Source organism: Antrostomus carolinensis, unplaced genomic scaffold (genome assembly GCF_000700745.2).
Source record: "Antrostomus carolinensis isolate BGI_N321 unplaced genomic scaffold, ASM70074v2 scaffold7688, whole genome shotgun sequence".
Lineage (NCBI taxonomy): Eukaryota > Metazoa > Chordata > Aves > Caprimulgiformes > Caprimulgidae > Antrostomus > Antrostomus carolinensis.
In genome coordinates this window covers 19,866-47,361 of record NW_010332277.1, presented here as the reverse complement: position 1 = coordinate 47,361, position 27,496 = coordinate 19,866, and the positions used below count along the sequence as shown (strand labels likewise).

The following is a 27,496-nucleotide window of genomic DNA, read 5'->3' as shown; positions in this document are numbered from 1 at the left end:
ATAGGAGAGGTGCTCCAGCCCTCGCATCATCCTGGTGGCCTCCTCTGGACTCGTTCTAGCTGTTCCATGTCTCTCTTGTGATGTGGGCTCCAGAACTGGACGCAGTATTCCAGGTGGGGCCTTACAAGAGTGGAGTAGAGGGGCAGAATCACCTCCCTCGACCTGCTGGACACGCTTCTCTTGATGCAGCCCAGGATATGGTTATTGGCCTTCTGGGCTGCAAGCGCACATTGTCTGCTCATGTTCAGCTTCTCAGTAGCTGATCAGGATCCATCTTCCCTGGCTCTTCTCACTGTTAAGACTTGCACTGTATTTTCCAACATAGCTCTGTGGGTTTTTTCCTGGGTTTTACAGTCCCAGATGACTCATCCAACTTTAATCTTTTCCAGTCGCTGTCACAGCATATTTAAAAATTGCTGTACCAACAAACTTAAGCTACTATGGTGAGGTTTTTTAATCCAAAAATTTAATTTGGTCCTTGTCAAGTCACAGTGGTTTCGTGTAGCTTTGTCGCGTTGCGAGGCTGTGCTGCTGTGGCAAAGCAAACGATCACGTTAGGTTGGGTTATTCTTCCTGCCATGTCCTCTCCACCATCTCTTATCCCAACTGCACAGTATCGTTTCCTCCTCTTCGCCTGCTCTTTCACAACCAGGTCCTTAGTCTTTTTTATTTTTATGGCTTGGTAATGCAACTGTTTGGGGATTTTTTTTGAAGGTTTATGGGTTTTTTGTCTTTATTTCACAAATAATGGCAATTCCACTGGAGACCTTCCTTTAAGAGTTTTCTTTAGATCTTTGGGCTCATCTTCTTTGCTGGTCAAGAAGTCTTTAATATTAAGTCCAAAAGTCTCCCCATTTTCTCATCCTATCCCCCTCTAGGAGATTCAGGCTCTCATCACAGGTTCTTAAATTAAGAACAAATCACTATGTGAGAAATGTCTCATCACCTTGGCTTCTCAGAGGTGTCCTCTCTGCTGCCTTTCACAATGACTTATCACTGGGGAAGTTGGTGCTTGGGCCTATAAAAGCCTTTGTTAGGTTATAAAGTTTCAGTTTTTTACTATGGTCCGATGCCCCTTTCTTTAATTAGACTCAGTACAGAAAGATTCCAAGATAATGACTGTGCCAGTCACTTTGTGGGAACATCATTAAAGATGAAACACTCTCATATCAAGTTAGACTGTGTTACTGTCAAGGGAGGAAGAATTTAAATGTTCACAATATTCATTTCTTCATGTAGAGTCCAAGCAGATGAGGAATGGATTAAAGTTCCTCAATATTCATTTGGTCTCAGACACTCTTGCTCTTCCATCAAATGAACAAGCAGCTTCCAAATAGAAATGAAAAACCAGAAAACCTGCTCCTACCAGGAAAAGTAGCTGGGAAAAGAAATTTCTATACCAATTGTAAGAATATTTTTCTTTTTTTTTCTTTTTTTTTTTTTTTCAAGACTTCATTATAAAATGGATTGTTTAAACATTGTCACAGCGTCTGGGAATCTGATTTTGTGTACAGATCACTGACACTCAGTGGCCACGTCGACCCTGGGTGACAGCCACCGTGCAGCCAGACCAGCAGTGCAAACAATGTGCATTTAGAGCTATTTCAAATTTCCTTGAGACTTTGCAGATGGAAATCAGTATTTTCTAATGTTCTTATGCTATTACCATATCCTAGGACTACGCTAGGCGAGCCTCAGCAGGGCAGGAGGAAGGCTGCTTTCCTCTCGGGAGGTGCAGCGTGCCTGAGCCTGGCAGCTGTGATAACTGAGCCTTATCTCCAGGCTGCTCGGTGCCATCACCACCAAGTGAGCTGGAAAACTCTGAAAACTGCAGTATTTTGGCCTCAGATGACTTAACGCTGCATGGTACAATATCATATACTGCAATATTATACAGCAGAGTGTTTTTATGGGGTTTTTCTCAGTTATCTTTTCAACAGCTTAAAAATAGGGCTTACAGCAACTGTCTTTTGAGGCTGCCCCACATTTTAAGGATGTAATTAGTTCCAAATGCCTTCAGTTGGGCTTTTTGTGGGCTAAAACATCAACCATGATGGGATGCATTTTTATGCATAACTATTTGTATCCTCATAGAGGATTTTATCAAGAGAAAAACGTCTTTGTTGCAACTTGATAGTATTTAATCAACTAGTGGCAGTATGATGCTCTGGCTAGCCCATTTGGGGTGTCTTCTGTCGGAAACAACCAGTTTATCAGTCCTGGGGCAGCAGGCAAGAAACACACAGGGAGCTTTTCCCAATCCTTTTCCCCAAAGCCTGTAAGACTGCGGGATCGTCTGCTGGTGTGGCAGAACTCTGAGCTCAGCATCGGTGCTCCACTGGAGTGACTGATTGCGAGATCACAGCACCCAGAGGAGGTCACTTCTGAGGAAACCCGAGTGCTTTGATGAGGGTTAATGCATCATTTGAAAGGCAAATGAGTGGAATCATTCTGTGCAAGGGAGGGCAGATTCCCTTATAATCAGCAGTTATTAGCATCAGGATGCTCTGCTTGCCACACTTTAACTACATCTCCTTTTAAAAGTGTTCAAGATCTCAGATAAACATCGGTATGAGAAGACTCATCATGTCCTTGTCATCTAATTAAAAAAGAAAAACATATGATATCCCCTCCTCAGAGAACTAAAATGTTGTGTAATGAAACTGCAGCTTTAGAAAATAAAAATTTCCTGAAATAAGAAAAAAAATTGTTGGGGAGAACTCCATTTGTTCAAAGTGTTGTCATGAGATGGTGCAAGCGTTGGAGATGCTCCCTGATGTTACAGGCTGCAGTTACCCTGTTTTTCAGCTGGAGCTAAATGTCTCTCTTCCCTCTGCTGTTCTCTTTCGGGTGTGACGATTCCTTGATTGTAGGAAGAAAAAATTAATGATAAGAGTTTCTAAATGTCACCTGCTCACAGGAACAAAATGAAATGGTACTTGAAGTGGATTGTGGAGACTCATTATACCCTTCTTCCTGGATTAGTTAAAAATCACTAGCAGAAATTTTTACCTTCCACTGTAGAAAGAGTGATGTGAGGGACAAGTGGGATTTAAGGAAAGCGTTGGAGGACAAGGAAAGTTTTCTTGTGTGAGCTGAGAAGCTGCTGCAAGCGTTTGCATGGCATGACAGGAGCAAAATGGAACAGGAGCCTGAGCTGAAGGGAGCAGTTAGGAGAGAAGAAGCTCGGAGATCCCAAATAATAGCCCACATCCTTCACACAAAAAAAAGAAGAAAAGAGGCAGTCTTCAAGTTAGGGTAAGAATATTGTCTGAGGAGAGTTTAATGCACGCTTGTTTTTCACTTGAGCTTGAGTGAGTTGTATTTGTGAGAGCATGAAAACCCACGCTTCAGCTGTTTGTCTAGAGAAGGCTTTGTCTGTGTGGCACCTTGTGCATGCTCTCCCCCTCATGGACTTAAAAATAATGTTGTTATATTTTGGCTCACGGTATTTTGTGGAGGAAGGGGAGAGCTAGAGACATGGAGCTTTGGTTTTGTGAGGTTTTTTTCCCTTCTTCTTCCTTGTATATGACAGACTTGGGCTTTGGGTGGGAGCGTTAATTGAAGTGTGCCAAAGAATAATAAAATGGAAATGCCGGGGTTTATTTTTCTCTGAAAATGATCATTTCAGTTTTAGTAAATGACCTCTAAAAGGTTTACATGAAGTAAAGTGTTGCCAAAGGGATGGTGTGGCTGTCAAAGGGAGATCATAGGGGTTGCTGGGTTCTGGATCAGATGGGTGGCCCATCCCTGCCCCATCCCACTGCAAGGATGCTCCCTGCCCGCTGGTGTGGAGATAACAGCATTTCCAAAGATGTGAGCCCCAGCAGACTCTGTCCTCTCTTCTCACCACCTGAGGGAGGGAGACTGCTCATAACACGATCTCTGGCTCTTCTGTTTAGATTTCCCAGTTTTGAATACAACTGCCCTATTTTTGTCCTGCGTGCTGATCACTGAGAGAAGAATTGGAGTGATTTTATGGAATTGTAAGAAAGCATTACAGAAATTCTCTCTATTTTTCAGTGTAAAGCTTATGAAAACAGATGAGTGCATCGCTTTTGAGATAAGGTTTGAAGAACTGTCTGCTTCCTTGGAGCTGAATAGAGGGCTAGTGGGAAGATTAAAACAATAAGCTTATTATATTATTAGTAGTGGGAGAATTCTAAACCCCATTTGTTCAATTATGGTCCCTTCAAATACGCTTATTTAGGTTCTTGTAAATTGTAATCAGTGAATTAGACGTGCTGCCCTCACAGCTCTAGGGTTAGCTTTCAAGGGACTTCCTACTTTTTTTTTTTTAATGTTTATAGTGAAATCAAGAAGGGAATTAGTTGTTTGATATGCAAGGTTGGCTCTGTGTAGTGGATGCTGGCTGCATTCTGATATCTATCATTACTAAATGAAAAACAGTGGTTGTGATGCTGCAGCGCTGCTGTTTGAGCAGAGTAATCTCAGAAAAGGCTAAGACTGTAACCATGTTATGTGCTATGTGATAAAAATGGTAGCTAAAAGCATTAAAATGCACACAGGCTGATAAATGAGACCATTGTAAAGTCTCCAAAAGCCAGCATGTGTTGCTTATAGTTATCTGAGGTAACGCCAGAGGGATGTAAAATCCTCACTATCACCTTCTATATACAAATATCATCTGTCATCTCTTTTTGTGGTGGTTTTCCCCCCTTTTCTTTTCTCTGTGGTTTGCCTTGACAGTTTTAATATTGAGCATTTGGTACTAAAACCAATCACCTAGCTGAGTCATCCAGAGCTTTTTCTTTCCTCTTTTTACTTTTCTAGATGGACTCTAATTTGCATCACGCAGAGACACCATTTTCAAAAGAAACACCTCTTCCCTTTCAGCTCATTTAACTGGAGATTTCAGCAGGTTTGGGAAACAGGCTCCTCAGCCCTTTGCAATTGCTTTATATATCTTTGTAATTTAAAGAGCCTTTTGCCTTTCTGAGAAGTGATGTCTGTTTTTTTTTTTTTCCCCTGCAGATAAATTATGTATTTGTTGCAATACTAGATCATGCAAACTCCAATATCCTGACCATATTGTCCCCATTTATTTCTTTTATCTCTCTGTTTAATATAATAGGAATAGTGGCTGAAGCAGGGAAACATATGCAGCAGCATAATAGTATATTGTTTGAAAGCAGTTGTCTTCCATTTCCAGGGTTTCTCTTTGAAATGTAATTGTCTGCTAATATAACCAGGAAATATTACTGCAGGAGTGATCACTAAAGCATATACTTGTGCTTTTAGTTCACGTTACATCTGTATGGTATTTTTAAAAGAAACTGGATGGAACCTAAGCTAGATCAGTATCGTTGGTGAGATATGTTTGCAGAAGTTGTGATAGGCATATTGTCACCGAATGTGGAAACAGCTCCGTGTAGTGCCAAAACAAGAAACGCCGCGTCCCATGTGTAATGCAGCAACAACAGAATTACAATTGCCTTGTGTAAAGTATCTGGTAATGAAGGCAGATAATGGAATTCTTTGCAAAAGCAGATGCTAACTGGCTTCCCAATGCTAGGCAGAGAACTGAAAAGTGATACCAGCTGGAGGGGAGAAAAAAAAACAGCTGAAAAAGGCATTAAAAGGAAGATGCCTTAGATGCACGTTTGTTTAAGCAGTAAATACTTGTTTAAAATAATCTTATGAGATTCTTATTAAGAGGCAAACTGAGAATACGATTACAATGTTATAGGAAGTCAGCTGGATGCCCAAAGGATATTTGTATGCAGATTGGATGAGTAACGCAACGACACCGCTGGGAATAGCGCGTTCTCATTTACACTGCGAGGCTGGCTGGTGAGGACAGCCCTTGGAAGTGTTTAATTGCAGGAGGTGGGGCTTGTGAGAGCCAGAACCTTCTGTTGTTCCAGGAGGAGACAGCATGCTCTGCTAAGGGAGGCTGGATTTTAAAAGCAGGGGTATCTCTGCTTGTCCCAACATGTGTGAACACGTACGCACACGTGTGCATCTTTAGCAGCACTCAATACGGTGACCTCCTCCCAAGCTGGAAGTGGCACTCGGCACGTAGCATCTTTGTTGTTTCCTCTGTAGTCTCCCTTTATTTTACCACTCCAGTCATCTCAGACATTTCAAACAGTTACTTCATAAATTAATGTGATAATTTAATGAAGGACTTAGTCCACACAGAGCTTTCCTGCTGTTGTAAGTATGGATTTTTTTCAAACAAAAACATGCAACAGGCAAAAAACTTTAAAAAAAAAAAAAATCTTAACAAATAAAGCAATTTGATGACCCCTAGAGTTGATCTCTGTTTTTTGCCCAGGTAAATTTTTTCTTGACCCAAACAATTGTTCCCACAGTGAGGGGATTACTGGTGTAGCTGGAGCACTGAGCTGGGCATAGGCTCAACCTGGCCCAATGCAGGGAGACCAGAAACTTCAGTGGGGCTCTGTCTCATCCCAGGCAATTGCCCTAACTACTAAATTTTGGAAGATTAAAACTTAATTTTAGTTTCAGCCCAGCATGGAACAGGAATATACAGTGCCTACTTCTGAACAGCTGTTTTTCCCATGTGAGAAAACGCATTTTGTGCTGCTGCAGCAGGAGGAAACACTGCAAAGTTTACAGGCTCGGTGACACTGGTAGATTCAGAAGATGCTCATCTGCAGAGATGCTGGAGTGATGTGTCCACGTGCAGTGTCACAGAGCTGCTCCTCTTGAAACTGAGGAATTTCAAGGAGTTTTACTACAAGCAAGAAATGAGTTTTGAAGTAGTCTCTGAAGATGTGCAGCTTCATCTGTATGGCGTTTAAGTGTGTGTGTTCTCCTTGCCCCTGCACCTCTTTTCTGTGTGTCCAACTATGAGTTGCTAAAAACATGCTCTAGATGTGTGCTTGGCTCCTAGCAAATGAAAGTGAGATGTGTTGTCCGTGGAAGGAACAGTGTCAGAGCAATGATCATCAACAGCATCCCTCCAGAGCACTGATTCTTTGCTTTATCCACAAAAGTGCCGTCCCTTTTCTGCTGATGACCTGTTCTTAATATTATAGAATCTAAATATCTTAATAACACACAGCTGGGATATGCTGCAGCTGCTTGCGGCGCTGTAATGAGTTGTTTGTCTAATTGTGGTGGGCAGAAAATGTCTTAGTGCTCTTCACATCTGCATTTTGCTTAAAGGGAAAAGAATGTTAAACCTCAGTGGTGTGAATAGAACACACATGGCTGCGTGTCTGCTTGTGTCTGCTGTACTTTCAGAATCACTGTTTGCAAGACCTTTCCTCAGTTGCTGTTTTTTGACAGGAGGTATCCTGCATACTAAGCAGAAAAAAAACCACCTTCCAAATTCAAGTAGCAAATTGCACCTCTAATTACATTTTGACCCCATTAGTTAAGAAACATATTAAAGAACTGTGCAGCTACATGGATTACCGTTTAATGCAGTTATAGGAATTTTTGGCATATAATTGATAGTAACAAATGAGTTTTCTAATTTTTTATGGTATTCTGATTTTGTGCAGACCTCTGTAGGGCTTTGCAGCTTTCCAGGGAAAACATCTCACCCTTAATATACATTCCCAGGATTTTAGGCTCAGGCTCCAAGCCACTGGGGATTTTGAGCACAGCAGGAAAATGCCAGCCTGTAAATACAGCGATGGGAGAGCTGGTTCTTGTCTCTTGGGTACATATGGGATGGGAGACAGGAGACTGCTCCCCCTGTCCCAGCGGTCTCTGCTGAAGCATGAGGGGCTGCTGCAGCTGGTAGAATTGCTGAAGAAGGACCCTAAGAGAGGAGAGCTGCTGAGATGGACCCCAGTTTGGCTAAATTTGGCTGTGGAAGGAACCCCTCTACTTCATTGTCTATCTTCTCAGCAGTTTTTATTCACTTTTAGTTGCTTCCTTCTCACCTTCCCCAACTCTTTCCTTCTTGTTGTCATGGGAACATTCACTACAGTGGTTAAATCATACTATTAAAATGTGCTTCCCCAGTAGAATGGTAATAGCTAATATTGATCTAACTACTGCTGCTGACTCAGAAATATAGTTGAACATATAATATCTCTTATTTCTCATCTTATTGCATAATGCAGCAGTTTCTTTCACCTTGGGTTCTGTACTAAAGGTGATATCCAGCCACAGCAAAATACTTTGACTTGGGGGGTTTTTTTGGGTTTTTTTTTTAACATGGGCCAGCTGAAGCATTGGATGCAGGTGGTTTTATGAAGCTGGTTTTAAAATCTGCAAATGACAATCAGACAGGAAAAAAATAAAATTACCCTTGCTGTGATTGGCCCTCGCAAGCAATAGTTATAGATGTTTGTATGCCAGTGGTGAAAAGGCAGTGAGATTAAACTGTCAGCATCCACAGACACGCAATGTGCTCCAAATAACTCTGTAAGAATATTGCACTCTGTCAAAGAAATGGTTGAAATGTAGATGAAAGACAAATAACTACCTTAATATCAAGTGAGGCTGCATTTAAAAATGTAATCAATCATATACATTGTCACCGACATCTGCTTTGAGTAATCATCTGCACAGTAGCACATAATGTTCAGCAGAGCATGGGAAGCAGATTCCTGAGTCACCAGAAAGAAGCAAAAGTAAAAGATTCTACCTTGAGATGGGAGTTTGCAGTACGTTTGCAACGTAAGCCTTTCAATTTCCCACAGTGGTTAATTAACCAGCTCTGCCTTTCTGAGAGTTGCCTGAAATTGATAGTTTTTGTAAGGTAAGATTGAAGTAGCTCTGGAATTCCCTTGTTTATCCTCCTCTCAAAAAAAATTTTGATTTAGAACCAGCCTGTTGTACAAATAATTAAAATAGTGCAGTTTTAATGTGAATAGTATTTGCAGCTGATGCTGCATTTTGCTATGTGAGTGGTACAGGCACAGCAAATGGTATTTTAGAGTCCGTGCTGGAAAGACCTGTTACCAAAAAGTAAATGCTGAGAAGCCATCAAGTTCTAGCTTATTTATATGTCTTTGACCATCTGCACGTAAGTTATTTTATGTTATAACTCATTTTATATTTAATCTTTCTAGAAAAAATCAGGCAAAGATATGCAGATCTACCAGGAGAGCTGCACATTATTGAGCTTGAGAAAGACAAAAATGGGCTTGGACTGAGTCTGGCTGGCAACAAGGACCGCTCTCGTATGAGCATCTTTGTAGTTGGTATCAATCCAGATGGACCTGCGGGACGAGATGGAAGGATGCATATTGGCGATGAGCTGCTAGAGGTAAGTGTTTCCTTTAACTGCTAAGCAGGCTTCATATGGAAAAAGGGAGAGGCATATGTGAAGCTCTCATCTGAACCTTAAATAAAGCCTGCAAATGAAATTAGGTGGCTGAGGCAAGGAGCTGCACTGATTTATGCCAACAGAGAACTTGGCCTTTGGCAGGTAAATGTGTTTTCAGTGAAACAAAAATCATTGGCCTGTGAAAACTTAACGTCTTGTCCGTGAAGTCTGTCCTCTCAGCATGTTCACAAGCTATGCTTAGGGAGGGACTGCTGAAAGGCAGGAAGGGGATAGTAAATCTATCCTTGTAGTGCATATGTGGTTTCACAGGGAAATTCACACCTTACATTAAAAACAACAAAACCCCCTCAAAGTTACCATATGTGTTTTTACAGATGACAGGGATATCCCCCATCCTGAAAATAAAATTTTGTGCTTTAATCTGTTTTGATCTGTTGCAACTTAAAATACTTATTTCCTTTAGTTGTGTCTGGCACGAGTTCACCCACAAGGCAAGAGAGCTCATTAGCAAGTAGAGTATTTTGTCTTCACTCTTTTTCCTGTCTCCTTGCTTCACCTTCAGATTGAAAACGCAGATTTCCTACATTTCATCTGATTTTTGGCCATTGCAGAATGACACTTTGCTGTAGTACCTGCAGTGGTTCCCCATGGCATAATTGCTTCAGTGGTTTTAAAAAAATCAGCCATCCCTGGGGATCTTTCCTTTAGAGAGAAGCTTTCACAAAAGCAAGTACGTGCTGACCTACTGCTCTCCATGGGTGGTGACTTTTTGATCTTTCAGCAACTCTCTGGGCCATCAGAGAACCACCTATTTTCTCACATTTCGTGACTTGAGGAAGAGCAATTTGACTGTCTGGGGATACCTTGGGAGTACTCAGAATTGTCTAAGCATTTGTCATTGTCTAACAGTTCTGTAATTATGGGTTTTCAATACACATAGTACAAGAAGAACTTGTTTTGCTATAATAATAACACCATCTGAACTTTTGTTATTTTCTTTTTAAGTGTGATAAATGACATGAAGGTCTGTGCCATACTGGAGTATGGTAGGAAAATTACTTTCTCCTTCAAATTTGTGTTCTTTCTGTCCCTGGCACCAAATTCTAATGGTTAGAAAAAATAATTAAAAAAAAAAAAGTCGAATTTTGGATGTATACCAGTTGAAAAGACTCATGGTATTGTTTTCCTCTGTGCATTTTATAGCCCAGGTAGTTCATGGTAGAGGAAAGGTAGAGCCTTTTGTATTGATACTTTTCCAGAAAGAAGGATCCACTGAAGTTTTCTCAGATCTCACAAGTGTTTGTTTGCTATAATATTAAATATTACAAGCAGGACTTGAAAGATGCACCATCTGTGATTAATCACATCTATCTCAGGGCTTGGGATTTACATTCTTAACTGTGTTATAAGTAGCATTTTTCAAAGTGGTGGTGTTACCCTAATTCTTCTCCCTGTCAAGTTGGAGATAAAATTATTTTTTCCTTCAGTGGAAGGGAAGTGATGTTCACCATCTCAAAAATGCCAAACTTCAAATGAAGTTCAGAGAGACTTTAGTAACTATCTCTCTTGTTTACCTTTGCAATCAAATTAAAGGTGTGTCACTAGTGGGTAGAAGTGTGATTACTTGTATGAAGGGATGTGATGATCTCATTCTGGTCCCCAGTGAGTGTGTATCCAGTGTCAAAACATCCTGTATTACAAAGAAATGGGTTGTGCATTAGTCATGTACAGACATCTCACGTTCGCAGCAGTGGTCAATTATTCACAGCTCTGGTTTTTTGTCTTTTAAAAGCATTTCAGTGTTATTTGAATACCACTGAAATGGAATTAATGGCCATTTATGCTGGCAAGTTTTGGGGCTTTTTTTTCAATAACCATTAGGTTCAATAACTCATACCCAACAACAACCATTAGGAACCCTCATACCCAACAATTATACAGGGCACCAGGGTAGGAATATCACAGAATGATTGGGCCTGGAAGGGATCTCCAGAGGTCATCTGGTCCAACCCCCTTGCTTAAGCAGAACCACCTCAAGCCAGTTGCCCAGGACCATGTCCAGACAGCATTTGAATATCTTCAGTATGATTTCATGCAACTATGCAGCTTCCATGCCAGCGATGCAGAGGACAAGGTGATCAACTGGCTTTACTTGTAGTATCTTTTACAACAAAATATGTTCAAAGAGCATTAGTGACAAACTCAAGCATTCAGAAGTTAGGAAATGACAGAATCCAGATTGTTTTTTTTCCAGTTAAAAAAGGCTGTGGGCATGGTTGTTGGTTGCAGAAGTGTTTGTCTCTCCCATGGTTTCCTTACCTCATTCAGAGACCTGGATGGACAATTTTTATTGATGAAACAACTTAATTTCTCTTCCTTTGGGTAGTGCTTCACTGGGTGTAGGTATTTAATTGTTCTGCCTGCAGACTGAGCTGCTAGCCATTGCCCACTACTCAAATATTTAGTTATTCCATAGAAAAAAAAGCTGTTTGACTTTGCAACCACTTCGTTCATAAGCCTTTGAGGGCATTTTCCCCAGTATTCCCATCTGTTCGTCAGCAAATAGACATACCTCCCTCAACCAACTGGATGTTTCAGGCGTATTTGCATCCGCATCTTTCATTACACATCAGGTTTGAACACTAGAGTGTACTGGCAAGAGAAGGGATTCACATCTTGGGAAGCTTCTAGTAATTCTGCACTGTCCTGAGGTGCCCCAGTGAATCCCGTTGCTCCATTAAAACAGTGGATGCTCTTACAGCGTGCGCAGATTGTTCCCCGTGGTTCTTGGTGGGGGTAAGGCTGATGGGATGGAGATTCATAGATAGATAGCTATTACCTCTTCATTTTTCTTCAGAACTGGAGTTTGATTGGATTCAACTGAAGGATGTGGGGTGCTGCCAGACTGCCTGAGCTCCTTATCTATAAAAATCTTTTGTCACTGAATTAATCAAACGTCATCTCACTTTTAGCTTCTGCAAACAACAGGCATTTGGGGACATGATCCTGGCTCGTTTCCGAAGTCAATCCAACCTATCTATACATTGAGTGAAATGCAGGTCATGTAAAAAAATTGTATATAGTCATTATTTTTTTAATACATCTTTTGGATAGGTATGTTGCTGGAGAAAACAGCTTTTTGAGGGAGAAGGTCCTTTCATCCTACTTCCATCCATGGTGGAAAATTAATTGGGTCAGAATTTGGTCCCTGTGCAAAAGAATGTTTTTTGGGTTTTTTTTTACATGACACAAGTCCTACTTTTCTGTTCTTTTTCCAAGCAAAGAAACCATCTGTTGTGCTCCTGCCTTGCACTCTTGCTGTTTTAGTGCAGGTGTCTGCGCTGCTTCGTATCTTATTAGTTTGGGCTTAGTCCTGTGGCTGATTGTGCCCAGCATGGCCCGCAGCGCGTTCACGTGGTGCTGTACCTGTGCTGTTAAGTCCTGCTGCTCGGGAGCTCTGCATGGGTCTGTCCTTTTGGTAGGTTTTATTCACACTGAATGAATAATCCACCCTATTTATTATTATTATTATTGTTGTTGTTGTTGTCATCTCTCCATAAGAGAGTCAACTGTGTTCTCGTAATAAACCAAGCTGTTCAGAGCCCTGTTATGCTAAATTACTGATGTTGGGATTTTCTGCCATCTTCCTGTCCCTGCTTATCTTGCTGAAAATGGGGCAGGAGGTGGAAGGAAACTGCTTGTTTGGATGTTTTGCTCTAGGAGACCACAGCACTTCTTGAAAGAGTGAAAGCTAGTCTTTGTAGTTAAGAATTGGTGTACGAGTTTGCCTGTTGTCCATTCTGGACTGTTGCATAAGAAGCTTTTTTTTTTTCTTCTTCTTCTTTTTTTTTGGTGCCATTTTTGTCATAGCTCAAAGCCAGAGAGCTTTTGTACTAAATTGCTATTTTATATTAAGATTCTTAGAGGAATATAAGTTAAGTTGTAATAATACAACCTGAAAAGAGGTTGTAGTGAGGTGTGGGTCGGTCTTTTCTCCCAGTCAACAAATGATAGAACAAGAGGAAACAGTCTCAAGTTGCACCAGGGGAGGTTTAGATTGGATATGAGGAAAAAATTCCTCACCGAAGGGTTTGTCAAGCACTGGAACAGGCTGCCCAGGGAGGTGGTGGAGTCACCTTCCCTGGTGGGATTTGAGAGACATGTAGATGTGGTGCTCAGGGACATGGTTTAGATGTGGGCTTGGCAGTGTTTGGTTTATGGTTGGACTCGATGATCTTAAAGGTCTTTTCCAACCAAAACTATTCCATAATGTAATAGATGAACAATAATGAATTAACTACCCAGCCAAATTCATGATGCCACTTCTGTTTTAGAATGTGAGGGACTGGGGTTTTATTCTCAGTTTATTTTTTGTGGGGTTGTTATTTTTTTCCTGGTTCAAGATAGTTACTTTGGGATAGGCAAGTGGTACTATCCCTCAAGAGGGACAGTAACTTGAACTTAGAAAGATAGTAGGGGTTTTGCATGGAAAAAGATTGGAGTTTTCAAGAGTCATCTTGAATTATTAGCTCCAGTGGTGATTTTTATTTTAAATTCCTGTTTAAACACAACAGTCATAGCTTCTCTTCTTGTTTTTGGATTCATTTACTGAAGGTAACGTTGAGGGATAGTAACCTTCTGGTCTTTTCATAGGAGGACACAAGTCCTTTTTTCATGCACTTTGTGTACAGGTTACCATTTAAGGTTAGTGTTTGTTGGGTGATGATTGTTAAAGCTGTTCATGAGGGCACAATGTGCAGTTTTCTCTCATCCCATCTCTCTTTCCACACTCTCTAGGTGGGGAACCTCAGGAGTCAACTGCCTGCTGAGCCAACGGCAAAGCCAAACCGCAGTGCAGGGCAGGAGATTTTCTGTCTTTAGGGAGTTTATGGTCTGTTGATCACTTTAGATGATGCAGATGTTGGAACGTGTGCTAGGCAAGAAATTTGGTGAGGAAAGAAGAATTCACTTTTTTTTTTTTTCTTCTTTCCAGTGTTTTTGTCTTCATTATTTGTGAGTTTGGTGTATTTTGTGGGGTTTCAGTCTGTATCATTTAATGGATCAAAAAGTTTTTGAAACTTTACCCATTTTTTCAGAGAGTCTAGATGTATCTCGAAATGCTACACTTCCTGTGATTAGAAGGAACCTAATGCATTGCTACAAATAAATAATTATCATAGAAAGCTATGCCAGTTCTTTTACTAGGTTTGGGGTATCATTTAACTTGGTTTTAATAAAATTCAGATGATACTAATTTTATGGATTTCCTTTAGTGCCACATAGTAAATACAATGCTTTTTTTTAAAAAGAAAATCTATATTTAATGTTTCTCTTCTACAATTAAAGTTTGAGCAGCAAACAATCCTTTAGGTTTTTTTCTCTTAATTTAAGAGTTCAGATTTCAGTGAGTTTGTACTTTCTGCTACTTTAGTGTATGAAACTGTAAGACGAAACTTTTGTAGGTGAAGGCAACAGTACATTTGGGATATGTGATAAAATCTTTCATAAAGCAGTGGAGGGTTATATTAAAGATGGAACTTCAGCGTGCTGACCTGACCTCATGCCTGTCGCATGTTTTTATCTTTCTCTGTTCTCTCCTGTCTTTCCAAGATGTTATGTAAAGAGACATTTAAAGAAGAGTTGTGGTTGATTTAGAACAGTTTATTTCTTTTGCTTAGTCAAAGCTTTTCTTTTCTAATCTCTAATGAAAAAAGTAAAGCACAGATTTATAGGTTTTGAAAGTCCTATTTAGTTAATCTGACATGTTACTTTATTTAATTTGAAAGATTTAAAATTGTGTTCCTTATGAAATCCTAGATTTTCTCTTTTTTGTTTTATTTAAGTAGGCTTTGGTGCTTTGTTCATCACTGCGGTATCTGAAGCTAACAGAACATTCATTTACTTTGCCAAAGAAAGTGACCTTTTTTTTTTTTAAAAAAAAAAAGAAAAAAAAAAGAAAGAAAAATTAATACTGACTGTAATAACTATGTGGGACAGTCCAAAACCTTGTAGAGATATATTACTTTGATTATCCTTTCATATTGGTGTAATTAAATAATTATAACTTACAGACTCAGCTCACAGCTAATTAAATTTTGGACTATTTGATACATCTACTGAATAGGATTAATTTAGCCAGACTGAAGACTATAAATTTTAATCTAAGAAGTCTGCTTTTTAGAAAAATTGATGGTAATTTAACCAAATCCAAACAATGTGTAAAGCATATGGTATTCCCAGTGAATTTAATTTTTAATATAGAGAAATAAAGTCAACAAACTCACTGAAAGTTTCAAGTCTGTCTTGAAGCCAAAATGCAATTGAGCATTCATTTTTGCCACTGCATTTTTAAATTTATCTTAGATTAATAAAGCATGGCCTAGGATGTTGCTTCTCACCCCATCTTTGCAACCATGGCTGTTGCAGCCAACACCATATTAAACCCTTACAAGAGTTGGCGTGATGCTGTTGCCTCAGAGCTGATCGTTTCACGCCAGCTCAGACTCTCATAGACCTTTCTTGGTTGTCTCTTCATACACTAAGCAACTTGGTAGGTAAATGGCACTTCAGTCTTCATGAATAATCAAGTGACAGGGGTTTTATTCTCGTCCTTGCATTGTCCTTGTTTAACTGATGAACTTGCGTGTTGTTTTGACCCATTGAAAATAAGATGGGAATATTGTGAAGTTGCCAATAGGCTGTATGACACGAGGCTGTAAGACTTGGCCAGTTATTTCTTGTTTGAATGAAAAAAAATCTTCTAAGAACACAAAAGCAAAATCCAAAACAAACATTTTCAGTAACAAAAAGTCCTTCTGTAATCACAAGTGTATTGTTCCTGGGCTTCGTTATAATTATTGTTTTAAACAGCACTGGTATATCAAATGTGAATGTAAATATTATGTTGTAAATGAAGAGTGGAAGGAAGAAAACGCAGTATTGAAATGAAGCTGGCTACTCACTTTGGAAGGGTGTGTGAACACTCCAGCTTCAGAGAGGTGCATTAATCTAATCAAGATGCTTGCAGTAAGAATTTTGACAGAGTTAAATAGCAGATTATTCTGCACGCTTGGAAGCCTCTTGTGCTTGCTTAGATGGCAAGGTGAGTTGAACCATGAGCCTGAACTAACATCATGACTTCAAATACTATTAATTTCCATTTCATTTTCTTCATCTTTAAAGCTTTGCCTTCTTTTTTGGACAAAGTAAAAAATGTTGAACATAGCTTTTGAATTAATTTCCATGTTCATAGGTATTCAGGTGTAGGTAATTAATTGTTCTTCCACAGAATGTTGTTATCTTGATGCTTATTCGAGTCTAAAGTGTCAAAGTCAAAGGAAGACAGCTCTGGTAGTCCTGCTCCCTGCTGTCAGGGGAGGCTGCTTTCCTTCACCACCTTGCTGAGTGTTTGCTTCAGCTTAGTTTTAAATCTGAAAATCATCAGGATACAACTAAGCAACTGCTCAAGGGTTTTGTTAATCTCCTTGACATAGTTTTTTTTTTTCCCCCATACTACTCAACTCAGCTTTTACTTTCTTCAGTTTTTTTGTGGAATTCTTATCTGCCTTATGTTCTGCGTATGATCTTCATGATTGTAGTTTGTGCAATGCTGTTTGGTATTAATACAGGTTTTTTTCTTTAATAAATCAGAGTCTAAGATGATGAAAATATAGTATTTCAAAATCTGTTTCAAGGCTGCAATTCTGTGGTCCCTTATGGAATCAGTATGAGAAGGAGGATGTTCTTAAAGTAAATTAGGATTTATCTTTTCAAAAGGAATGATAATAAAACTGATAAGAAATTATTAAAGCATTGCTGCTGAGTTGTGGACTATACCCGTCATCCTTCTCCGGTAGTTGGCTAAGGGAAGTGGCGGAAGTCTTGGGCAATCTGAGGCCAAGCTGAGCAGTGCCTGTCTCGTCCTTGAAAGATGGTCTGAGTGCCTCAGCTCTGGTATTTCTGTCTCTACAGCACCATACAGATAGGTATATCTATCAGTGCAACACTGGTATTCTTCTCTGTAAGAACCTCAAAAATTACACAATTTTTATTTAGCAGACCACATTTTCTTTGAGTCTTGCCTCTTTATCCCACATTAAATTTGGAAGTCTTGGTGGCATAAATTAAAACAATGCATACTTCTCCACTTACAGGAAAATCTTCATTTTCTTTTAACAGATAAACAATCAGATATTGTATGGAAGAAGTCATCAGAATGCTTCTGCAATCATTAAGACTGCCCCATCGAAGGTCAAGCTAGTTTTCATACGGTAAGAACAGTTCGCATCAAAACATTTGTTTGCACATTAGCCTCTTATATTATTGCATATTTACATATTTAGCCTGTTTTGAAAGTGCTGAATTCAGTTCTCTTTGAAATGAAATAAGCCTTCCCCTTGACTATTTATCTCAGGACTGTTGAAGAGTTCTCCTTAATAATGTAAAAATTAAAAAAATCTAATGTAATTGAATGCATATTTTAGGAGTGTCTGCTGAAGACTTGAGCTAAACCTCTTGGGTTTGAGAGCAGCCTGATGAAAGCTTCTTCCCTCAAAACCTACTAAGTGCTTTAGGTTGGTTCTGCCAGCACAAAGATGGGGTGAGCATCTTGCTTCACCCAGATTGCCGGAAGGGAATGAAAATGGTACAGAGGCTTGGGGCTGGAGGGGGAGCTGCAGTGAGAGGAGCGAGCAAGTGTGGATGGGGAATATGGAGCAGGGGCTGGGTGTGTGTGTGTGTGAAGGATAGCTTTGTACGGGCATCGAAAGAGGATTTAAAAGGTGAGCTAGGGCTTATTTGTACAGGCAGGGAACCTGACTTTGACAAGGGACACTGGGGCGGCTTCTGTAGGAAGCAATATGCTAAAAGAATCTTTCATCTGCATAAGAATTACTCCAGTCATGAAAATTATTCCTCTTTGTATGTGAATTAAGGACACCTCCATGCATTCACCCTATAGTTCAGGAAGTGCTACTCTCATGACCCTGGGCAGGAGGTCTGGGAAGAAGCTGCCTCTTTCCCCAAATTCATATATGCTTTAATATATTGGAATTTCATAAATGCATCTATTCCAGCTGTGACTGTCATTGAGCACTTGTCCCCATGCCGTTTTATGATGTGTCTTCCCACCAACATATACCTTGTACTTGATATTGTTTTATATTCTTTGCTCATACACAACTTACCTGTGAATCATGTAATAATCTGTGGGTGAATGCATATAAATGTGTACATTTACTTGCATGGCTCTGTCTGGTACAGCATACACAGAAATGATGGAAGAGCAGCATTAGTGCCGTGACGAATGAGTTGCTATACTTGGCAGCACAGAGGATCTGGAGGAGATTAATGATCTTGCCTGCAGCTCCTGTGTTACTTTCTCCAACTATTGAAAATTAAACGTCATGTATGACAACTCACTCACCATTACTTAATTGCCTGTGGAAAACGTGTCTGGTTGGAAGTTCCAGAGGCAGAACCACAACTTAGGAAACCAAAACCCAGGGCTGGGTTTAGTGCTGTTGGGCAACCTGCCCTGCTGCACCTGCGCAGTGCTGCAACGAAGGGTGTGTGTTAGCTTGAGTCACCCATGGATTGGAAATCCTTGGTGCATATTTTCTATTGTGTTTAAGGCATAAAGGCCAGTTAAGTTCTTAGCCGTAATTCCCCTTTTCAAATTGTCTTTTTAAGTTTGGATTTCAAGGCAAAAAGTTGTCTTAATTATCATAATTAGTAGATATTGGATAAATCTTCTCTTTAGAGCTTTAAAAACTAAAAGTTTCCATTTTTAAATGCTGCTGCTGAGGTTGTAAACTTAGGTCTTCACACCTCCCAAGAGCACACATCTTGTCACTGCTCTTGGGCTTGCATTAGAGTATGCTGACAGCTGATGGGTCTGTTCACTTGACCTGAGCAGCCATTTGAACAGCTATGAGAAGAAACTCCCCCACTGAGAGAACGTCTTTAGTAAGTGGAGCACTGGCTCTAATGCAGAGAGAAAACTAATGTCACCGTTTTTTTGATATATGGTCAACTTCTCATAGTAGAGAGGTGTTTCAAAATCTTAGCAAAGCCAGATCAGGCTGTCTCTCTTAAAGGTGAATTTTAAGGTGAAACAAGAATAGTTTTATTTTCTCAGGCAAAAAAATATTCCATGAGCCCATTCTATTTTGATGCTTCCAGTTCCTATACCTTCAACCACAAAACCAGTGGATGTGATTGACTGAAAACATGAAAAAAAACCTGCTGGTACAGAAGTCTTGTCTGTGATACAGTTTGGTAGGCAAAGTTTTTGCTTGCTTTATCCACTTATTTCAAATTTATACTATAAAATGGAGGTACTGAAATGCCACTGCTTACTGCATTGTGGCACCAGCTGTAGTAAATAAGAGCAGCAACGGGCATCTTGAATCTCCATCCATCTCTCTCATATGTGCATGTGCAATAGCTTTTCCAGCTGAGAACAAAGTGCTGAGTGTAGCAGAGTCAGCTTTCCTGGTAGGTTTGCTGCTTGGCTGATTTCAGATGGGTTCCTCTGGGCTCTAATGATGTGGAAAGAGCAGGATACCGTTACATTTGCTATGCTTTGAAAATGAGGAGTAGCCAGTTGCAACAGAAACACTACTTTCCTCCTCCTGAGTGCTGTTACCCATGGAACTTCTTCTAAAAGTAGCATAAACACATCGTGGAGCACAGGGTAAGAAGAAGCCACAGCTCACCATGGCAAAAATATTGTGTACTGCAGGAGGTATAACAGAAATGGGTTTGGTCTTCATGAGCATGAAGATATTATTATTCCAGTTTCACCAGTGAAAGGCCTGAGTAGGTTGTAGTTCTCCAGAAACATGTCATTCTGCAGCCTAAAAAGTTCCTGCATGCCTGACTGAGCTGACCTAGGACATAAAAGCAAAACTGGTGGGACTCTTAAACTATTACTAAAAAGTGCCCTTTTTGATATCCTGAGGCCTTATTTTCCTCAGATGAAGGATGCTCGGCGATAAGCATGCTGCTTTTCACTTTGAAGCAGGAAACAGCATCAAGGTTTCCTATTTCTGGTGTTTTGGTTCATTTGCAGGGCAGGGGGATGTTTCCATAAAATCTTTAATCAGTTATGAGAGAAGCCCAGAAATTCCTGGGCACAGAAAAGCCTTTCTGTGGGAACTGTAAGAACTCTTATTAAATAAATTGGGGTTTGTTGCACCCACATTTATTTTTTTCTAGGAAAAAATAAAGAATAGAAAGTGTCCTCAGCCTTTTTGACTTTTTACTAAAATCCTGACTTACCATCTGTGCTATAAAAATCCGTTCACACTTTTTTTTATACCCAGGTAGTGTTACAATTGCATTCCCACCCTTTCCTGCAATTTTTGCTGATGAGACATAGCACAGTTCAGTGCTGTGAGAGTCACAGACATCCCCTTTTATTTGAAGGCTTCTCACTCTGGTTTATGAGCATCTTTTCCTCAATTAAGTTGACGATGATTACTTAAAACAGTTGATTTTGGCCAGATTCCAAAATGTAGGTCTTAACACAGCACTGTTTCCCAGTGGTCTCATTAATTACATGAGCTTGTAATAGCACCTAAAAGATTCGCAGTTATAGTGTCACAACGTTGGGGTTTTTTTTTTATATAGATTCAGTGCATCTTGTGCTTTGTAACCTTCTACAGTTACAAATTTGAAGACATTTAACCTGCTCACCCAGTTAACAAACAAACAAACCAATTGCCCAAGCATGGCAAGATTCTCCTGAGAAGAAATGGCTTGGTCCAAGGGCTTCCTTTGATTAGTGTCCAGTCATATTTTATCTGACCTCAAAAGTCTTACAGCTGCTGCATTAACTTACAAGTTACTGTAGCAAAGATTTATTTCTGAATATCAGAAGTAAATAATAATTTTACTGCAGCTTTCTGAGGCATATAAAGGAGTCCTGCTATGGAAGTGCTACTGGAAGTCAGTGGCAATAGGGCAGGTAAGGATCTCAGTTACCTTTTGAAATTCTTGATCTGAGTCTCCAACAAGAATTAGCCAGGTAGTAATATGAGAAAGGGACTTGCTTCCTGTAGGATTCTCTGTGCCCTAGTTCCCAAAATAGAATGGGGTTTGTATCCATTGTGGTTTTTGTTCATGAATTGTAAGTCCATCCTTTTAAGATGCAAAATAAAACAATATAATTAGATTTTACATCTGTAGTAGGAAATCCAGTTTATATCAGAATGCTCTTTTACATTAAGAATTTTATGATTCAGCAAATTCAGTGGTTTTTCCATGCTCAATTAACTGCCTTTAATCTGTTTTGATGCTTCAGTGTTGGTCTAATAAGCAGATCAAATATAGTTTGAATGCTTGAATCAAAGTGAATGCCAGTGATTTCAAACCATCATCCCATTGTGTTCACGTCTATGATTCATTCTTTGATATACCTTTATTCCTTAAAAGAAAATTGTCTTGAGCTGTGATGAAATGTGAGAAAAGCTTTAAGAGTAAAGTACTGTAGGATTTTGCTGATTTAAATACCATCTGTTAGCTGTCCAGAGTCATCCTCCCACACTGCGGTCATTCATTCCGTTATCATTTCTTGCTGGTGATGGGATTGTAGCTTCTCAGTGAAGCCCACAAATCTCTGTTAATTGTAAAAACTAATCTCTTGGGTTTTTTTATGGTGACATGGAAAGGAGAGAGGTCCTACTCTGAGGACTGGTAAAGCGAGGGCAGGGGCTGGTGCTCTTTAACACTCTCTATTGCTGGGACTTTGTCACCGAGTCTTTGCTCTTCTTTTAGAGCCTCTATAAGTAACGTTGTACATTATATGCCAGAGTCTCAAATACTGCCATGCTTTAGGAATAATTTCTGCTTGAAGTTTGTTGTAACTTACATAATTGGTCATATTTTAATAGTGTAAACTCTGGGTTTACTTGCTTTGATTGTTTAAGTTCTTTCATGTGGGAAAACTTTAAAAATAAGCTCTTGCCAGACACTGTGTGTGCAAGTTTGAACTTTTCCTGTTTTCTTCAGAGCTGTTTCCTCCTTGCTGTCATACACATGTGGGAACAAGTGCACGGTTGAGGAAGTTAAGTAATTTTGGCTCTTTCAAACCTTTGATGACTTAAGCTGCAGTTTATATGAACATTAGTTGTTCATTTAAAATATCTGTATGCATTTGGCGCTCACATAATTAGGAGTTGATGGAGGGGAAATGGAGAGCAAGATTGTTCTTGCTTTGAGTACGAGTGATTTTTCAAGAAGATGCACAATACAAAGGTCTTGCCTTGACCCAGCTGGAGGAAAAATCCAGCATGCCTTTTCAGTGTGCAACTTCCCTGCAGCTTCTTTTTTCCAAAGAAACTTCTAGAGGGAAAACAAAGATGAGAAAATACGAGATCCTGACCTGATTTTTTTAATTATTTTTTTTCCACAAGCAGGATGTGGACAATGTAAGTTTTCAGTAATCTACAGGACTGGTGCAGAGTCCTGCAGATTATTTTCAATAAGTAAGTTTTCAGTATTTTCAGTAAGTTTTCAATAATCTGCCCTGGTGGGAGTCCTAAGGGTTACTGGGCAAACATCATTCATTCACTTGGTCTGCAGATCTGTTCCAACTGAGATGTCATGCAAGTGCATGCGAGCTATTGGATTTTCTTCCTCATCCTTGATGTACTTTGTATTCCCAAAAAGCATCTATAACCCCTTACAAAGCTGTTGTCAAATGATCTTTTAGTGTTGATGAACTGCGTAGTTGTGGATCATTTGGCAGGAGGTTCTTCTCCCTTAGTTTAGACATCTAGATGTCATCTGGACTTGTGTGATGAGTGGCCAGTTGTCTGGAACCTCTAAAGAGCAATTCAATTCATCCTGTACTAAATTAGGTGGTTTAGGTGCTGGGATTAATTACCCTTCCAAGTAGATCTGGTTTGGGATTTGTCTTGATTTTGCACTGATCACAGAAGAAATTTGAACACTTATCTTAGATAAGATGCTCTGCTTTAGACGGGTACCGAATCTCATTCAGCATGCTCAACAAGGATTTTCTTAGTATTACATGACAGTGAGTTTATACAATCACAAACCTGAGAGATGTTAAGAGTTAGTAAAATGGAAGACAGTAAATATCCTCAAAGGAAGGCAAGGAACATGAATTCAAAAATTACAAGTCCAAGGTTGATGAGTGCATTTAAAAAAACCCCTTTAATTTGGCTGAGGCTGAGACTTCTGGTTATTGTCTCTAAAAAGATAACTTTCTGAAGGCTTCATAGACCATTCCAGCTGTGTGTGACATTCCTCCAAAGTGCCAGAGCCAGCTTTCTGATAAGCACAGCGCAGCGTTGCAGGGCAGCCTAGCTGAAGCCTTACAGCACACAACTTTAACTTTCCTCCAGGCTCGCTTTCTGCAGCGTGGAGTGAGTAATCCCTTTACATTTGTATTTGCATATTGCTCTCTTTAGGCTTCTTTTGTGCCAAGTGTTTATGGTAGTTGATTATTAGTCAATAATAATTGTAGTTGTCTTTACTTAAGCTGCACATCTTGCCCTTCATCAGAGGTGCAGTTGTTAGATGGAACAAAACATCGGAAGTTCTCTGGTCAGCAAGAAAGGACAGGGAATGTCCAGGGGTCCTATTGAGACTAGAAAGGAAGTAAAATCTGGTAAATTCTGTCAGTGTAATCAAATAAATGTAAAAGGGTATGAGCTTTTCTGAAGTTTAAAGATTCTTTGACAATTACATATTGCTTTAATCTTGCTTCCTGCGACATTTGCAGTGAGGAAAGCTTCTTGTCTCTTCAGTATCGAGCTACAGTTAGTGATGTTGGTACAAGCATTAGGCACTCTAACCTCCAAGAAGATCCAGTTCCCGTTTTCACTCAAAAACTCATCCTGAGAGGTTAGAAGCAATAAAAGTGATGAATTCTTTCCCTATTCAGTTTATATGTAACTGATGAAATATAAACAGCTCTCTGGTGCATGAGCTCAACGAGGAGGTGGGCTGCTGTCCCGGCGTCTTACACAAACCAGTATGAGAGCTGGAACGAGAGCAGTGACTGTTTATATTTTCTACAGGTAATGGAGAGGGAAACATCTGAGCCTCCCCACTGTATAAATTGCATTGTACATTGCTTTGACCCTGCAAGTACAAAGCTGTGTCTGGACTGTGAAGGGTTTAGACATCTTAACCTCAAGCAATGTTGAGCACTAGCAACTGAGAACAGCTTTCTCGGAGGTGGTTATGTAGCAACTATTGGCAAATACATTGAATGCTCATTTGCAGTCACTGTAATTTGAATATGATGTTCAGACTTCTAAGCTGTCTGCTCCAGCATCAAAAGGAAATGATTGCTCCTTTTAGTTGTAAATAAATTCATGTTTTAGTTAAGGACACTTATGGAAGTGGAGAGCAGAAAGAGCGATTTATTATTAGATCTGTCACTTTAAAATATGTTCCCCCTTTGATTCTGCTTTGAAGCATTCTTCTTTGAAGCAGCATTAAAGTATTTAAATATGTACGAGTCCTAGCAGGGGGAGATTACAAGTTATGACACTTTGTAACCTTGGTTGGGTTTTTTTTTTTTTTTTGCATTTTTTCCCAGTAAATTACTGTAAGTGTTTTTTTATTGCTTGGAATAAAAATGGCCATCCATTTAAAACTGCATAAAAATGTTTGCCCAGTGATTGGGGAAAAAAAACATTTTGTGTGTATATATGAAGTAAAAACTAATTTGTATAGTTAATTACACCCCACTTTATCATGCAGCTCATGAAGCTTCTGTCTAGCAATTTTTAGAATGATATTTCTTACAAAGGTTTATACATACCTAGTTATTTTCAAGTTTGCTCCTAATTGCAAGATACGCAGCATCCGTTGTAAGCTACACAAGTGGTGTTAGTTTTCGTGCTGCTTGTGCTTCATTTAAAACCTCTACAGTCAAGTAAATCTTGCTGGGACTCTTCGACACCTTACATTCGCGGATTTATTCCTATAGGTTAGAAAAGCAGCTTGATTTGTTTGATGTCTCATGAAGATAAGAGGAGGAAGAACGTTGTTGCCTAATATGCCTTATGGGGTAAAATGCACTTGGAAATTGTGAAATGCTTATGAAATTCATGGGCTTGATTCTGTGCATTCCTCAGATTTCTGCCTTGGCCCTGTGTGCTCATGTTTCGGCATCACGGGCCGCTCTGGTTCTGATCTGAGCGTGGTTTCTGATTCTTGGCAAGGCTTCGAGCAGGGCCAAGAGGAGAGACTGGGAGCGAGTACAAAAATGAGCAGCACAGAACCAATTCCTTTGAATTGTGTGGCTGTAAATAAATTCACCAACCTTTGCCTGCAGGATTTATCATTTCAAATGCCTGTGATTTGAGTTTCCCATACACTGCTCTGCTGAGAGCTATTGGTTTTCAGTGTTGGCTTTCGGTGATGAGAACATGCTAGCTTCATGTGTTTAACACTCGAGGGATAAATGAGGCTTTTTTCTTTCAGGCATTTCTAGAAAAATGTTTTAAAACACATACCAATTAATATTTTATTCCAGAAACTAAAGAGAAAAAAATTTGCTTGCGTTATGGTGCCCTGGAAGGTAGATAGGACCAGAAATCAAACCCAGAAGACCCATTGCATGAGAAGTCATTTACTTTCATCTCAAGTTCCATATCTACAAAGCAGCGGTGTTACTGATTCCTCCTCTCTCTTGTCGTGGCAAGCAGAGGCTGTGTGGTAGTACTGAATCTTTAGCAAAATGGGGTTTGTGTCTTGTTCCTGGGTTCACTCTGAAAATAGAGGTGCATCTGTACAGTTTTTGAAGCAAAATTTGGAGTCTTCTTTTTCATACTCCTCAGATTTGCCTTAAAAAACATAACTGAAATCTTATTTTACTTGGTTTATTTTCACAGAGGCCAGAAAACCACAAAGCTCATTCCACAAGCCAAGTAATTTTAAATGGCAACTGAGGGAAAACATTAGCAAGGCGGAATCTTGTTTAATAAAAAAAAAAAGGCTTTTGGAAGGTACAAAATAATCAGATGTCAACTTAGGAATACATTTTAAAGAGGATAGAGAAAAAGACGCCACATAATAAGCATGTTTGAAAAACAATGCACTTTATATGTAGGAGGAATCAATGGCCAGCTTTTCTTCTCCCTGCATCTTATAAAAATTCTTCCAAGTTTTTACATTAAATCTTTCAGAAAAGACCACAGCAAATATGAACAAGAAAAAAAGCCCAATCTATTGTAGTAAAACAATAGATTATATTTCAGTAATGTGAATTTTGGACTATAAACAAGCAGATTACAAATGTAGACACTAGAAGAAGGGGCTAATGAAGTATTAGCACATCTATTGATGTGTAGGGACCATAAACTCCAGCTGCATCCTCTGATAATCCACACAAAATGAGATTTCCAAAAAATACAATGTCAGTATGTCCCAGATGAAACCACTGTGGTCCCAAGAAGGGATGTAATCTGTTTGATCGCAAAGAGCACGAGCAAAGAGGAAGTGCTTTTGTAAACTCTAACTTCTGGTAAGAAACAGTTACTTTTTATTCTAGTAAGAGTATTTTCTTAATGGGCAAAACCAACTCAAAATAAAACGTTGACCATTATGGTTTAGTGTGTAACATGTTGGTGTTTGTTTGACAGAAGTGAAGATGCAGTCAATCAGATGGCTGTTACTCCTTTCCCGTTACCTTCCAGCTCCCATTCTTCTGCTGAGGTAAGGTTTATGAGTTGTTGTTTTTCATTAGGGATTGCTAAATGAGGTAGGTTAATCATAATTAGCAGTTCATTATAAATTTAAGCACCTTGTCTAATTAAACCCTGAATCATAAAATGCATTGGGTAGGAACTTGACCTAATAGGCGTATTTCCCTCTGTCTCTTTTTTATTGGTCTCGTTGTTACTGACAGGGCTGACATGGCATTAACAACAGCTATCAAAGAGATTTTTGCTGTACAGGAGGAAGAAAAGTCTCCAAATGAAAACTTGCCATCTCCTATCCTGCTTCTTTTTCAGCTGCTTAGAGTAATCATGGTGATCTCGGGCCTGGAATGTGGATATCCTTCTACAAGAAGAGAAATTAGCATTTTTCAGGGGGAAGCTCATACTTTCAAAGTTCCTTTTCCCCCAGAATACCCTCCCGTCAGCACCTCTAGAAACAAAATAGGGATAATCGGCAACTAGCTATCGTGAAAGAGGTCACTGTGTACATGGTTTGCGTTACAAGAGCCCCTTGAGACAGTCCCAGCCTAACTGGGAGCCCTGGTCC

The 27,496-nt window shown here is 39.6% G+C and overlaps 1 protein-coding gene across 1 annotated transcript in view; it reads left to right on the top strand.

Annotated features, from left to right (window-relative positions):
• PATJ (PATJ crumbs cell polarity complex component) overlaps nucleotides 1-27,496 on the top strand; it is a gene marked incomplete at its 3' end in the record, with an annotated part of 115,933 nt that overhangs the window by 79,262 nt on the left and 9,175 nt on the right. Inside the window, exons 27-29 of the mRNA XM_010173458.1 lie at nucleotides 9,024-9,220; nucleotides 17,420-17,511; nucleotides 26,872-26,944. Of these exons, the coding sequence (XP_010171760.1) occupies nucleotides 9,024-9,220; nucleotides 17,420-17,511; nucleotides 26,872-26,944 (362 nt within the window). The remainder of the gene's footprint in view (nucleotides 1-9,023; nucleotides 9,221-17,419; nucleotides 17,512-26,871; nucleotides 26,945-27,496) is intronic.